The sequence below is a fragment of the Rhincodon typus genome, chromosome 18 (assembly GCF_021869965.1).
Source record: "Rhincodon typus isolate 14 chromosome 18, sRhiTyp1.1, whole genome shotgun sequence".
Taxonomy (NCBI): Eukaryota; Metazoa; Chordata; class Chondrichthyes; order Orectolobiformes; family Rhincodontidae; genus Rhincodon; species Rhincodon typus.
The window spans coordinates 22,525,884-22,541,748 of NC_063349.1; the positions used below are offsets into that span (position 1 = coordinate 22,525,884).

The 15,865-nt window shown below is 40.4% G+C and overlaps 2 protein-coding genes across 5 annotated transcripts in view; one reads left to right on the forward strand and one right to left on the reverse strand.

The window, feature by feature from the left end:
- ndufb2 (NADH:ubiquinone oxidoreductase subunit B2) lies at positions 1-8,726 on the forward strand. The gene is given in 5 exon segments (XM_020511526.2): positions 1-31; positions 34-145; positions 5,327-5,471; positions 7,542-7,639; positions 8,630-8,726. Coding segments are annotated over 4 exon segments (363 nt in total). The 3' UTR covers positions 7,617-7,639; positions 8,630-8,726.
- Positions 8,708-15,865, reverse strand: part of prdm4 (PR domain containing 4) — a 24,278-nt gene continuing 17,120 nt past the window's right edge. For 2 of the 4 annotated variants that reach the window (XM_048607449.1, XM_048607451.1), the window contains exons 11-12: positions 13,172-13,340; positions 9,141-10,535 (exon numbers count right to left, since the gene is read on the reverse strand). In XM_048607449.1, the coding sequence (XP_048463406.1) occupies positions 10,220-10,535; positions 13,172-13,340 (485 nt within the window). In that variant the 3' untranslated portion in view covers positions 9,141-10,219. Of the gene's footprint in view, positions 8,823-9,140; positions 10,536-10,742; positions 10,934-13,171; positions 13,341-15,865 lie in introns of those variants that run through there. The other 2 variants (XM_048607450.1, XR_007264036.1) reach the window with 2 other exon arrangements.

The following is a 15,865-nucleotide window of genomic DNA, read 5'->3' on the forward strand; positions in this document are numbered from 1 at the left end:
ATGAGTGTAGAGATTGTTGGAGGGTGGAAACGTTGTACCTTGAGACAGAAGGCGCCATGTTCTGGGTCAGGACACTCAGGACGTCGCTGAGGAACGGATCCCGGTTCCTAAAAGGCCGGAGTCCAGGGAAGCCCTCGGTCAGGAGGTGAGAGCTGTTTCATTAATGAGATAATTAAACAAACTCACGCTGTGACCATTGTTAGTGGGAGGAGGGGTAGAGAGAACGTGGAGAGATGGGCGATTCATGTACAGATGAGCACCTTTTGTGCAGCAGTTTGAAAGTGATGCAGGTTCTCAGAATACTATGATGAAGGATCCTCATCTGTTGAAGTTTACTGTGTATTGTGAAGGATATTGCCGCGGGACGTTTCGTTCAGTTGCACCGTGCTGTCCACCTGTTTTCGTGGAGAAATTCTGCTGACCAAACGTCAGTAGGGGCTGCATAAAACATTTTTGTAATCTTGCAGAAAACAAAAAAAAACTAGATCGTTTTGAATAGTTTTCTAGGGAGACTAGCAAAGTCATGGGGCGGCACGGTGGCACAGTGGTTAGCACTGCTGTCTCAGCGGGCCAGGGACCCGGGCTCGATTCTCAGCCTTGGGCGACTGTCTGTGGAGTTTGCACATTCTCCCCGTGTCTGCGTGGGTTTCCTCCGGGTGCTCCGGTTTCCTCCCACAGTCCAAAGATGTGCAGGTTAGGTGGATTGGCCATGCTAAATTGCCCGTAGTGTTCAGGGAGGTGTAGATTAGGAAGGTTATGGGTGGGATGCTCTGAAGGTTCGGTGTGGACTTGTTGGGCCGAAGGGCCTGTTTCCACACTGTAGGGATTCTATGATTTAGGAGAATACCTTATTGCCAAAAGTTTTAAACAAGCCCCGAGATAGAGCTTGGTTAATGGTGAGAAGGTCAGCTTCTTCATTCACAGTTGGAGTCTCAACAAAATTGGATACATTGTATCAGAGATAGTAGGAACTGCAGATCTTGGAGAATGAGATAACAAGGTGTAGAGCTGGATGAACACAGCAGGCCAAGCAGCATCATAGGAGCAGGAAGGCTGACGTTTCGGGCCTAGACCCTTCATCAGAAATGGGGGAGGGGAAGGGGGTTCTGAAATAAATAGGGAGAGAGGGGGAGGTGGATAGAAGATGGATAGAGGAGAAGATAGGTGGAGAGGAAACAAACAGGTCAAAGAGGCGGGGATGGAGCCAGTAAAGGTGAGTGTAGGTGGGGAGTTAGGGAGGGGATAGGTCAGTCCAGGGAGGACGGACAGATCAAGGGGGCGGGATGAGGTTAGTAGGTAGGAGGTGGGGGTGTGGCTTGAGGTGGGAGGAGGGGATAGGTGGGAGGAAGAACAAGTTAGGGAGGCGGGGACGAGCTGGGCTGGTTTTGGGATGCGGTAGGGGGAGGGGAGATTTTGAAGCTTGTGAAATCCACATTGATACCATTGGGCTGCAGGGTTCCCAAGCGGAATATGAGTTGCTGTTCCTGCAACCTTCAGGTGGCATCATTGTGGCACTGCAGGAGGCCCAGGATGGACATGTTGTCTGAGGAATGGGAGGGGGAGTTGAAATGGTTAGCGACTGGGAGGTGCAGTTGTTTATTGCGAACCGAGCGTAGGTGTTCTGCAAAGCGGTCCCCAAGTCTCCGATTGGTTTCCCCGATGTAGAGGAGGCCACAACGGGTACAGCGGATGCAGTATACCACATTAGCAGATGTGCGGGTGAACATCTGCTTGATGTGGAAAGTCTTCTTGGGGCCTGGGATGGGGGTGAGGGAGGAGGTGTGGGGGCAGGTGTAGCACTTCCTGCGGTTGCAGGGAAAAGTGCCGGGTGTGGTGGGGCTGGAGGGGAGTGTGGAGCGGACAAGGGAGTCACGGAGAGAGTGGTCCCTCCGGAAAGCAGATAAGGGTGGGGAGGGAAAAATGTCTTTGGCAGTGGGGTCAGATTGCAGATGGCGGAAGTGTCGGAGGATGATGCGTTGGTGGTTGGTGGGGTGGTACGTGTAGATGAGGGGGATTCTTTTTTGGTTGTTATTGTGGTGACGGGGTGTGAGGGATGAGTTGCGGGAGACGCAGTGGAGGGCATTCTCAACCACTGAGGGAGGTAAGTTGCGGTCCTTGAACCAAGCGGAGGCTTGGGGACCGCTTTGCAGAACACCTACGCTCGGTTCGCAATAAACAACTGCACCTTCCAGTCGCGAACCATTTCAACTCCCCCTCCCATTCCTCAGACGACATGTCCATCCTGGGCCTCCTGCAGTGCCACAACGATGCCACCCGAAGGTTGCAGGAACAGCAACTCATATTCCGCTTGGGAACCCTGCAGCCCAATGGTATCAATGAGATTTTGAAGCTTGTGAAATCCACCCCTCCCCCTACCGCATCCCAAAACCAGCCCAGCTCGTCCCTGCCTCCCTAACCTGTTCTTCCTCCCACCTATCCCCTCCTCCCTCCTCAAGCCACACCCCCATCTCCTACTGACTAACCTCATCCCGCCCCCTGACCTATCCCCTCCCTAACTCCCCACCTACACTCACCTTTACTGGCTCTATCCCCGCCTCTTTGACCTGTCTGTTCCCTCTCCACCTATCGTCTCCTCTATCCATCTTCTATCCACCTCCCCCTCTCTCCCTATTTATTTCAGAAGCCCCTTCCCCTCCCCCATTTCTGATGAAGGATCTAGGCCCGAAACGTCAGCCTTCCTGCTCCTATGATGCTGCTTGGCCTGCTGTGTTCATCCAGCTCTACACCTTGTTATCTAAAATTGGATACATTATTGGCTTAATGACAGGAATCAGAGTGGTAGTGGAGAGTTGCTTTTTGTACTGGAGGCCTGTCACCAGTAGTGTTCCACAGGGATAGGCCCTGGGTGCTCTTTTGTTTGTCACTTATATAAATGATTTGGATGAGAATATGGAAGGTATGGTTAATAAGTTTGCAGATGACACCAAATTGGTGGCATAGTAGGCAGTGAAGGTTTTCCGAGATTACTTAAGGGATCTTGATGAGATGGATCAATGGGCTGAAAAATGGTAGATGGAGTTCAAACTGGATAAATGTGAGGTATTGCATTTTGGTACAACAAACAAGCGCAGGGCTTATACAATCAATTGTAGGGCTTTGGGTAGTGTTGTAGAACAGAGGGACCTAGGGTTGCAGGTACATAATTCTTTGAAGTATGCATCACAAAAAGACAGTGGTTAAAAAGGCGTTTGGCACACTTAACCTTCATTGCTCAGTCCTTTGAGCCATAGGAGTTGGGAAATTGTGTTGATGTTTTACAGGACACTGGCGAGACCTCTTTTGGAATACTGTGTCCAATTCTGGTCACCCAGTTATAGAAAGGATATTATTAAGCTGAAGAGGGTTCAGAAGATATTTACCAGAATGTTGCCGGGTATGGAACGTTTGAATTATAGAGAAAGACTGGATAGACTAGGAAATTTTTCACTGGAACATAGGTTGAGAGGTGACCTTATAGAAGTTTATAAAATCGTGAGTGTATAGATAGAGTTAATGGTAGGTGTCTTTTGCCTAGGATGGGGTTTTCAAGACTAGGGAACATGTTTTTAAGGTAACAGGAGAGAGATTTTGGGAAAAAAAGGGCTTTTTTTTTTACAGAGGGTGGTTTGTGTGTAGAATAAACTTCCTGAGGAAATGATGGATGTGGGTACTGTTACGATGTTTAAAAGACATTTGAATAAGTAGATGAATTGGAAAGGTTTGGAGGGATATGGGCCAGGAGCAGGCAGGTGGAATAATTCAGTTTGGGATTATGTTTGGCATGGACTAGTTGGACCAAAGGTTCTGTTTCCGTGCTGTATGATTCTATAACACAATGTGCAATCTTCTTGGCAGCTGTAGCAGGGAAGACAATGTCACCAACTTCTTATAAATGTACTTTTGCAAAACGATCTGGAAAGAAATGCAGTCCTTTCTTTTGAGGTTCACCCTGAGCAAGTCTAAACATATATTTAATACAAGGCACTCTGTTTATATGGTCTGTTGCATATTGAAACAAACATCAACTGGAGAATCATCAATTCTAGGCACACTTTAGTCTGCCTGAAACATATTGCTGTTCCAATGCAAAGAGGTGACCATGGCTGAGTGCAGACTTGAACAGCTCCAAGTCTCAGGACTATGAATGAAGAATGACCAAAAGCTTGGGGCACCTGCCGCATGGGTCATTGGGGAAGTTCACTGTGTAAGCTCCTCCTGTCATGGTACACCATTGAGCTGGAACTTTTGGAAATTCCTTCTGGCTATTTATACCAGTGACTTTGAGATGTGGTGTTTATATTATAGGTATAACTAGAATTGGTACTGCAGCGATCTCTCAATATTTTGACCTGTATTGAAGGAAATTGAGGTATATTGCAGTTTTCATAAGTGTGAACTGATATTGTAACATACTTGTACAAGTTTTGAGTAAATTCTGTTTTTTTAGAAAAATTTCTTGCAAAAGAATTGTACATTTTTATACAATGTCAGGATAGCCCTAAGAGCTTCACAGTCAATTGGGCATTTTTGAAGTGTAATCACTGTTGTGCTGTAGGAAATGTAACTCAGCAATGACTGGAAGCCACTGGCCCTTCTAATCTTTGACCATTTTCTTGCCCTAATTTTAGAACTCATAGCTTTGGCCCACTTTATAAATGAATGAGTCCAGGTGCTTTAAAAGAAACACTATGTAGATACGTTTCACTACCTCTGCTGACATTTCATAGATGTCACGCGCTTTCCTTCCATTCCAGTAACATTAAAGTATGCCTACCTTGCTGTCAGATTCTGGGCCAGGCACAACATCTGCGTTTAAAGTTTCTATGCCTGTGAAAATCATAAAGGCTTCTATTGAAAATCCTTCCTCCATCACCCGCTGTCCGTCTCCAGAGACAATGCAACAGAATAGATTGTCTTTCTTTTCCCTTTGTTCAAGAATCAACATTATAGCTGTCCCTTTATATTCTCTCCAATAATTGTACATTTTTCTTTTGATAGGAAGGACAGAATTGAACAGATGTTCCAGATGTAACAGGTTCCAAAAAGATTGTTTGAATGGCCTAAAAATCGAAGCCCAACAATTCTTTCCAACCATTGTCTCAAACATATAAACAATCAATGGTCCTTCTTATTCTTGACAACTCTGTTTAGTTTTGGGATTTTGCATTTGTTGACATTGAGGTTCTCCAATGGTTTAGTGAAGTTTGACGTTTCCTTGGCAATTTTATCAGGGTTTATTAATCTCCCTATTTGTAAATTCATGACAATATTAATGTGTCTGGCCACATTTTCTAATGTATTTTTTATCTTAACCCCTCTTTCCCAGAGCTGGTGGTGGGCCACATATTGAGCCCCAATATCGACAGTATCCACAATTGACCAAGAAGCAAGTACTGGAGGCTGAGTTTCTCAGTGGTTTCATGTGGTTCTGGATTTTCTGGCACCTATGGCATGATCCTGATGCAGTCCTTGTGAGTACTTTATGAATCTCCAGCATTTCTTGTAGCATCTTATGATCTTCATTTTACGGTTTTAAAAAGGAATGAAGATTCATGTTTTGCTTTGCTTTTAACATTCACTGTCAATTTACCATTTGTTTAAGAGAGAGTTCTGTAAAAATAAGTAAATGTACTTTGCCAGTTTTAGAACTTCCATTGTGTTTCCTGGTTATTCTTCTCAGTGCAATATCTCTGTCAATTTTAAGAAAAATCAAAGACATACGAGTTCCTAATTTGTTAAATTGGAAATAATGTGGAAGGAAAGCACCATAAACGCTGAGGTATACATTAGGAGTGACAATACAGCTAAATGATTTTAAATTTCAAAGCAGATGTTTATGCACATTCTGTGCCTTGGAACCTTTTAATATTAGTACAGCAGTTAATAGAACATTTCGGGCCTTGGGATGTATAAATTGAGACATACAGTACAAAAGACAGGAAGTGGTTCCAAACCTATGTAAGACACTAGTTCACCTGCAGTTGCAGTATTAAATTGTCTGCATCCACACACTTTAGGAAGGATGTGAGGAACTTGGAGAGTTCTAGGAATGAAGATGTTAATTACTTGGTTGGATTAGCAAAACTGGGGTTTTCTTGGAGCAGAGAAAGATAAGAGATTTGATATTGTTTAAAATCGTGAAGGTTTAGATTGTCTAAACAAAGAGAAGCTGTTTTTCCTTTGGCATCAATGGTATCAAACAGCATTTGACCCTGAGTCATATAAGAAGAATGACCAAAAGTTTGATCAATGAGATAGATTTTATGGAGCAGGTTTAGGGAGGAAACGCCTTGGTTTAGGCAGCTGAGGATATGGTTGCCAAAAGTGGGGAGGTTAAAGTCAGAAAGAAACAAGAGGCCAGAATGGAGGAGTGGAGAAATCTTTATAGGTTTGTGAGAATGGACGAGCTACAGAAATAGAGAGGGGGCAAAGTCATTGAGGAATTTGTAAACAATTATGAAATTTTTTAGAAGTCACTGTTGGACTAGGAACAAGTATAGGTCAGCATACACAGGAGCAATAGGAAAATTGATACTCCGTGCCAGATAGGAAATGGACAGTGAAGTTCAATAAGCTTCAACAGACTTTCCTAGTTATGATGGTATTTGTATTCTTAGCAGATTATAATGCAGAAATTAACAAACTGATTACCTTTTGGTAGATGTGAAAATTCATTTTGATCCTACCTCTTAACTCCTAATGCTATGATTGAGTCAGAGTTGGGCTCAAGTGGCTCAAAACTACTGTAAGTACAGGAATAAGATGCCTTATTAAGGAAGTAAATGAGTGCTCAAAGAGTTCTGACTGAACACTAGCCCATTTGAACGTTTTGTGGAAATTTTTCCAATCCTGATTGAAATCCTTATTTTTAAACAAGGTTAGACAAAAGTTTGTCCCATTTAACTTCCTGGGATTTTTCTGGCTGGATTTCTGATGGATTTTCCAGATTTGTAGTTAGCCAGGAGTTATGGGGCTTTTGAACTCCATTACCTTTTCATGACTAACTATAAAGGTCAATAAGTCAGAACACTCCAAGGCCTCCAACTGTAACTTAAGAACTGGGGACATTTTTGGAGGATTCCAGATGTTGACCATTGAAAATTTTAAACCTCATATGCTATTAGCAGGTAGTCAGTGTGTTGGAATTTGAGATGTCCCAATGTGCATCTTTCCGCGTACATCCTGGTCTCAACTTTCCAGAGAGCAGAAGATCTTGGCCAATATCCATTTAAACTAACCAAATTAAATGTGTACACAAATAAAAATACACATTTGAATCTGTTATCTAAAGAAAATTTAAATGAATGCACTGCAAAGTTACATTGTAAAGGCTTAACCTTAGTAAAGATTACATTTTTAGTTTCAGTACCTGCAGCAGAGTTTGTTTTTGGTTTCCTTTAATAATCTTTAATTATTTCTCTTGTACAGCAGATTTAAGTATGCTGTGACAAATATTAACCCTTATATTTCTGGATGTATTGTCATTTAAGTTATTTATCTCCTGGCCTATCTATTAACTAACAGTTAATATTTTACACAAGGGGCACTTTCCTTATCCTGATCCTTCTAAATGGACTGATGAGGAGCTGGGCATACCTCCAATTGCTGAGGAATAATCTGAACTAGCTTTGCTGAAATGGTAAGTTTCATGGAACTACAGTCCACACTTCTTCGAGTTGTTTGTGTAGTATCTTTAACACAATAAAATTGCCCAACATACTTCACAGGAATGTTTAGAAGCAAAATTTGATACCAAACCACATTAGATGGTATTAGGGCAGACGACCAAAAGTTTGGAAAGAGATTGTCAGAAGCATCTAGGAGACATCATTCTGATTTGAGAAATTGTGCTAAATTATTGCCTTGCACAGACACTTTCACACAGGACCATGTGAATCCTTGTCATTGGCTAAGCCAACCGTGCTCTTTTGTTGTCAATAGTACTTTTTCCTACTCAGATGTTTCCTTCAACCTGCCTTCCCAAAAATCTGATTTTTCTCTTAATGTAAGAAATATTAGGTTTTTGAGCCCTTACTATTGTTAAGTAACATCATGGTTGATCTTATCACCTGAACACTTTTCCTGCACAATACCCAGATTGCTTAACACATTTATTAGAAATGTAAATACAGCCTTGGAAACTGGCCTTGTGTGTTAATATTCCAAGGAGGTTGAGACATTTCTACTTGTAAGTTACTGCTATTAATTGTGTTGTTTTTTTATTGCCTACCTTGTTTGTGGTAACTGATTTTAGTGCTTCGGTTCAATAGGAGTCAGCAGGTCTTCAGTATCTCCCTCAAGTGATCATTCTTCATGTCTGAGTTAAGATGGTGACTGAAGACTATTTGACTTTGATCAGCCTCACCCCAAAATTTGCATCGAGCAGAGTTGCTGCCAATCTGATTTTTCTTGTTTTGACTTTTAATTTCCTCCTAGGTTCACCATATAGAAAACATGGCACTGAGCTGATAGTCATGCTAAGAATCAAACCCTGAATCTTTCTGGTCTGCATGCACATACTGTGTTTCACTTCACTGTTGAATCATTAGGCAACATTTTTCTTGTAAATACTTGTTCATTTTAAAAATACCTGGATGCTAAACAATAGTGTTGTACCTTTGTTCCACAGTGTTTCCTTTGTGGGCATTTCTGGGAATGTTCATCTGATACTTGGAAAAAACAACTTATTGTAAATTAAATTGAAATAAATATTATTTGGTCAGTTATCTGTTGTGCAATTTCTTCTATCCAAATGTTTGTGCCTTTGTACAGTCAAGCAAATCAATGCACAGTGCCAGAATTCTGATAAATGCTGTGATTGCCTGTATGGGGAAGAAAGAGAGAAAGGGAATGGTGGCTACAGATATTAATCACCATATTTTACACCAGTTCAATTTGTATTAAGTCCACTGCTAAAAGGATTTGTTCAAGTCTCAAACTCATTCCTTGTACAATTCCCTACATGGTTAATAACTTCAGTTGAGTAGACAGTTCAACAAGGAATATATGGAATAAAGGTCTTCTAGTATCAAATCTGAGTGATTGATTTGGCTTTTGTTGTGAATAGATTTCTACAGATCGATTTCTTAAATTTGAAATACTAGGTTATATCTCTTGTCTTTAAGATAAAAACGCTACACTTTCAATCCATCTTTTTAATATTAGTTTGAATGGAACATAAGGAAAATATATTGTACATCTTTTAGTAATATATTATAGCTAAACATAGTTCAGCATTGTCATTTTGGCCAAAAGTCACCTTGCCTGTTACCTACCTGCATATCTTTTTTCATAAGCTATTGGAGAGTCACAAGAACTACATTGGTGTGAGGCAGCAACACAAGTTTGAGAGAAAGCTCAGCCTTCTTGAGCTTTGCTTTCACTGTTCATTTCTAGTTAGCAAAAAGTGAATTATCTCACTTGCCATAAAAAGTCAATTATCTTCCAGCATGCATACTGAAAACTTTTCACCTTAAAACAGCTAACTTCTAAAATTTTAACCTAGGTAATCAGGTCCTTTAGAAGATACCAGCTGAATACTGATATTTAATAGGTGTACACTTGTTCTCCCACAAGTTTGATTCACACTGGACTAAGCATTGTCCAGTAAAAGATTTAAAATGTACTGTTTTTACTTGAATGCACACTTTGAACTCAGGTTAAAAGTGCATCAATTTATTTTGCATGTTAACCAAACTCTTCACCGATCCTTGATAATCACTAATTGTGGGCAGCAAGGAGTTAGGCTTCTTCTCCCAGAGCAGCAATTCAAGTTAGTGAGTGTTAATGTGACAAGTTCCTAAAGTTCACATCAGCTCTGGTTAATAATCATGTTGCTGGTCAATCTCCAAGATACTTCTATGATTTTATAGAAATGAAAAGATACACCTCTGGATTCATACATTATAAAATCTGCATGTTTAAACTGAGCCTGAGTGGGAATTCACCATTTTAGAATTAAGACATATAATCTTCATATTCAGCATGTATCAGATTCATGTCCCTGATACTCATTTTAATGCTGCGTCACTGTTCTGTGCTCCATTGTTTACACTTCTGCAATTGGTATAGTTGGTTCAGGGAGCTGCTGTGATCTTCTAACGAATCCATTTGCATGTTATTAATGAGACTATTGAAAACTGTGCATTCAATCCACAAAGATGTTCTTACCCAATAGGACAGCCAACTTTTCAGTCACATCTGAAACATTTTGCAACTCCTACTGACCATCATCTTCTGTGGTGTAATTGTCATTGTTCAACTGACAGGTCCCACTACCAGACTGTAAGAGTTCTTCATCCTCACTGTCTACATCCTCATCCTCATCCTCTTCCTCCAGATCTTGCATAGGCAGGCATGTCTTGGAACCTTTGCAGATCTTTAAATGTCTAGTTAAGTGATACTTTGTTAAGTATGCCTTTGAGCACTTCTCACAGATGAAATCCCTCCTTCCTTCATGTGAATTGAGATGTTTCTTCAGGTGTGTTGTCCTCCAGAAGAGCTTGTCACAATTTGGACACTTGATTTGCCTCTCTCTGCACAAAAATGTAAATACAATTCTTTTAGAGAAGTGTTAATTAAAATTCAATGCTCACTTTTAGTAGATACCATGTATGGTTAAATAATAGAGTCACAGATCCCCAACCCCTAATCATCTTCAATGGCCTAAAATAGTTTAGCAATATAATTTCAGCTAACTTCTAAAGTTTTTTTCATCATTGCAATTTATGGCACAAACTTACATGAATGAGTAATAATGCTTTAATTGCATTCAAAGCTGCACAGGCCCATTCTTGGCAAGAAACCAGATGACATTGATTTGCTGTTTTTGAGATGATGGTATCAGTTCGGACTCATCATACTTTTGCCTCAGAGTCAGGGATTTGGTTCAAGACCATTCCAGTGATTTGACCACATAAATTTAGGCTGACATCTGTACAGTATTGAAGGAATATTGCTCAGTCACAATTGTTATATTTTGGATAACATGTTAAATAAAGTCTGCATGTTGAGTTCACATGAAAGATCCCATGGCTGTGTAAGGAAGAGCAAGATAATTTCTCCAGAGTCTTAGAGCAACAAGATTCATTGTTGCTTGCTGCTAAATAGACTTCGATTACAATAGAATATACAGCCCAGAAATCAGACACTCCACTCTAAATTCACCAAATGGACTGCGATGGTTCAGGAAGGCAGCCCATCACCCTTCTCAAGGGCAACTTGGAAAGGCCTTGCTAATGACACCTACATCCTATCAAAAAGCAAGAAAAAAAACACCTTTGCAAATCTTTGTACCCTTGAGTGCCATTATATCCTTTTTTTAAAATAATGCAACCATAACAGCAGCGTTCCCAAATACATAGTGTAATCAAGGTTCAATACAGGTTTAGCACAATTTTTTCTTTTCATTTCCATCCTTCTAGAAATAAAGCCTTGTATTTTGTTTGTTTTATTTTACTAAGCTCTTGCTAATCTGCAGTGCAATTTTTAGTTACTAATATATTTGTACTTCCCAAGATCCATTTGTTCCTTTACTTTCCAAATAACGTGACCTTACTATTCTTCCTACCAAACTATACCACCTCACATTAATGTTGAACATCATTTCTCGACTTGACATTCTCATTGAAAGTCCAAATCCTTAATATAAATTGGGGACAGTAGTCAGTCCAGCACTGATCCTTGTGAAGCATCACTTCCCACCTTCTACCACTTAATAAATACCTTTTATTCGCACTCTTGAAGCTATCCAGCAATTCAATCTGGCACGTGTCCCCTTACTCCCCATTCTGTTACTCTATTCATTAGCCTATGATGGGCCATCTTAACCAAGGCCTTTTGAAAATCCAGATAAATGACAGCTTCTACAAGACCACTATTTATTATCTTCTCGAACAGTTCAATAAGGTAGATAAAATAAGATTTTCTCTTCCGAAATCCATTCTGACTGTACTATGTTTCTAATTTTTCAGATGTGCATCTGTTTACTCCTTTAGTAAAGATTCTATATTTCTTTCCATCACTGCTTTAAGCTGACTGCTTATATTATTTCTTGTATTATGTTCCCCTTCTTAAATATAGGGAATACATTAGCAATTCACCAGCCTTTTTCTAGCAAATAATTGAAAATGTAACTAATCATTTGATATTTCTGGAAAAAAAGAGAATGTGAAGTTTTTCATCTATCAGGACAATTCACAAGAAATACCAGAGGGGAAAGCAACATTTATACTGTATGACAGGAGAATGCTGATTGATTGACAAGTGGACTTATTGGTAGGGGCACAGGAAAACCAGTGAAGTGACAACAGTCAGTCCCACACTGCTAATACTATGAGTATAAATTGATAAGGTTCTTGCTATTTATGTCACTTATTAAAAGCCTTTAATTTATATCGTTGTTATTGAGTTTAGTGAATGTAACCGGATTTGCGATCATCTTAAAATGTAGCAATGGATAATTGATCCAGCTGCGGTCAGTTATTGCCGCATCAGAGGAGCAAGAAAGCTGACGTTTCGGGTTGGGACCCTTCTTCATTTTTTCTGAAGAAGGATCTCGACCCAAAACGTCAACTTTCCTGCTCCTCTGATGCTGCCTGGCCCGCTGTGTTCCTCCAGCTCCACACTGTGTTATCTCAGACTCCAGCATCGGCAGTTCTTACTATCTCTGCGGTTAGTTAATAATGTGTGCATGATTACGTCAGGGAGAACACATTAAATAGAAGATGACTAGTTACATTAAACCTTCCATTAATACTAATGTATCACATTTTAATATTTTTAATTTTGTATCATACTCAAATTGTTCAGTTGAAATACTAAATTAGAAATATGGTTCTGCAAGAGGCCCATTTCATATCGATACTACGTGCATAGAGACTGTATTTAACAAGTTATCTGGGCAGTGTTAAGCATTTGCGTTGTAATATGGTCACTTTGCAAATCACAATTTTTTTTCCACATGACCTTTGATACTTTCAAGCACAAATATTGCACTACTGGCCAGCTTTTACAATGCTCCATTTTTACAGCTATGTTGAAAGGGGGTGATACATTTAATGCGGTATGTATCAGTTTGTATTGGATTGACACAATAGATTCTACAAGTAAACTTACCAAATACTCAATACTAATAAGAAGGAGGAGCCAAAACAGCTAGTGGATGACTTACTGCGTATGGGTCAACATGTGCTGCCGAAGATCCTGTCGCCGCATGAACATTTTCTCACAATAATCACATTTCAGGTTCTTCTCTCCTGTGTGGATTATCATGTGAGAGGCCAGGTGAGCCTTCTGAGTGAAAGACTTGTCACACATTTCACAGCGATAGTTTTTTTGACCTGAAAGCACATGTAAGCATATACACATATTTTAAAAAACAGGCCAATTCACTGCTTTGCATCAATATCCTATTACTATTCTTATATCGAAACACCCAGAGTTGTAATGAAGGTAGTTCCAGGATTTTGACCTGTTACAAGCAGCAAGTTTTTTCCTCCCTGTCTGTCCAGATATTTCACAACTTTGAAAACTTCTATCAAATTTCCCCTAAGCCTTCACCTCTCCAAGGAATACCAAATTCTAGTCCCAAATTCTCCAAACTTTCTTCAAAGAAAATGTCACACCCTGGAAACATTCTCATTCACCTCTCTTGTAGTCTTACCGATGCATTCACATCCTATAATATGGCACCCAGAACTCTACACAGTATCTAATCAGTATACTATAAAAGTTTATTTTCACTTCCTTGCTCTTTCATTCTATGCCTCAGTAAGGAACTGCAAAATACAGTATGCTTTAACAGCTCTATCTGTTCTGTCACCTTTGATGACTTACTTGCCCAGGTCTCTCTCTCGTACATCCTTTAGAATAGCACCTTTTAGTTCATACTATCATTTTGCATTTCTTTACAATGAACATCATGTTAAACCTATCTGTCAGCTCCATCAACTTGTCAATGTCGTTTAAGATGTCAGTTTTGGAATATTTCTCCAAAGTACTCTGCAGCAGATAACTCCTCCCTGAAATCTCATTCTGCTCCCCAACCACCCCCCCGACTTCTTTCCCTTGAGGCAATCTCTCTCCCATGTCACTTCTTCCACCCCGCTCCTCCCTGTACATAGCCTCTCCCTTGTAACCTCTTTCCGCCAACCTTAATGAGTCAGAGATCAGGCAGAGTGCTGCCTCACAATCTTACTATTCCCTACTCTAGTTATGACTATTTCGCTTCTACACTTGCTGCTGAAAAGCTCTGTAGGCAAATGAGAGAGAAACAGCCCGTGTTGAAATGAGCAGCTCCTTGCAGAATCTGTCACTCTGCTTATAGGACACATATCTTGAATACTAGTTCACAGGCGTGATAGAAATTGAGGCCTTATATGTTGGATGACCCTGGTCCAGCCTGGTGATACAATTGCTTTATTACAACTTCATTATTTAGCATCTGATTCACAGCTATATTCTGTCTCAATTACAGAAAGTGGATTTATATTTTGCCTGAGAAAATTCAGATTCTTCCAAGCTATGGAGCTTGGGGCCACAAATTAAATTCCATAGCTTCATGAAGTACGGGACTTTTTTTAAATAGTAAAATAGATAAAATATACTTATTAATCTTTTGTGCTCTTATTGCTTTATTAACGTGGAAAATTACAGCAAAAAGTGCTTAATGTACTGGAAATACAACTTCTGAAGAGGATAGGGGTAGGTGAGGAGCTTGAAGACTGGAAAGTGGCTAACGTAGTGCCTTTACTTAAGAAAGGTGGTAAAGAAAAGCCAGGGAACTAGAAAAGTGAGCCTGACATCAGTGGTGGGTACATTGTTGGAGGGGATTCTGAGGAACAGGATTTAAATGCATTTGGAAAGGCAAGGACTGATTAGAGATAGTCAACATGGCTTTGTGCATGGGAATTTGCGTCTCACTAACTTGACTGAGTTTTTTTGGAGAGGTGACAAAGAGGATTGATTAAGGCAGACTGATGGAACTTTTCTATATGGATTTAAGCAAGGCATTTGACATGGTTCCACATGATAGACTGGTTAGTAAGGTTAGATCACATAGCGACTAGGGGGAGCTAGCCAGTTGAATACAAAATTCGCTTGAAGGTAGGAGACATATAGTGTGCTGGTAGACGATTGTTTTAGGACTAGAGGCCTGTGCCAGCAGTGTGCTGCAACGATCAATGCTGCGTCCACTGCTTTTCATCATTTATATGAATGATTTGGATGGTAATATAGGAGGCATAGTTAGTAAGTTTGCAGATGACACCAAAATTGTTGGTAATAGTGGACAGTGAAGAAGGTTATCTCAAAGTACAATGGGACCTTGATCAGATGGGCCAATGGGCCGAGGGGTGGCAGATGGAGTTTAATTTCGGTAAATGTGAGCTGTTGCATTTTGATAAGGCAAACCAGGTCAGGACTTATACAGTTAATAGTAGGGCCCTGGGGAGTGTTGCCAAACAGAGACCTAGGGGTGCAGGTGCATAGTTCCTTGAAAGTGGAGTTGCAGGTAGACAGACTGATGAAGGCGGCACTTGGCACGCTTGCCTTCATTGGTCACTGCATTGATTATAGGAGCTGGGACATCATGTTGAAGTTGTTCAGGATATTAGTGGGGCCATTTTAGAATACAGCATTCAATTCTGGTCTCCCTGCTATAGGAAAAATGTTGTTAAACTTGAAAGGGTTCAGAAAAGATTTACAAGGATGTTGCCAGGATCAGAGAATTTGAACTATATGGACAGGTTCAATAGGCTGAGGCTATTTTCTTTGGAGTGTTGGACGCTGAGGGGTGACCTTATAGAGATTTATAAAATCATTAGGGTATGGATAGGGTGAATAGCCAAAGTCTTTTTCCCAGGGT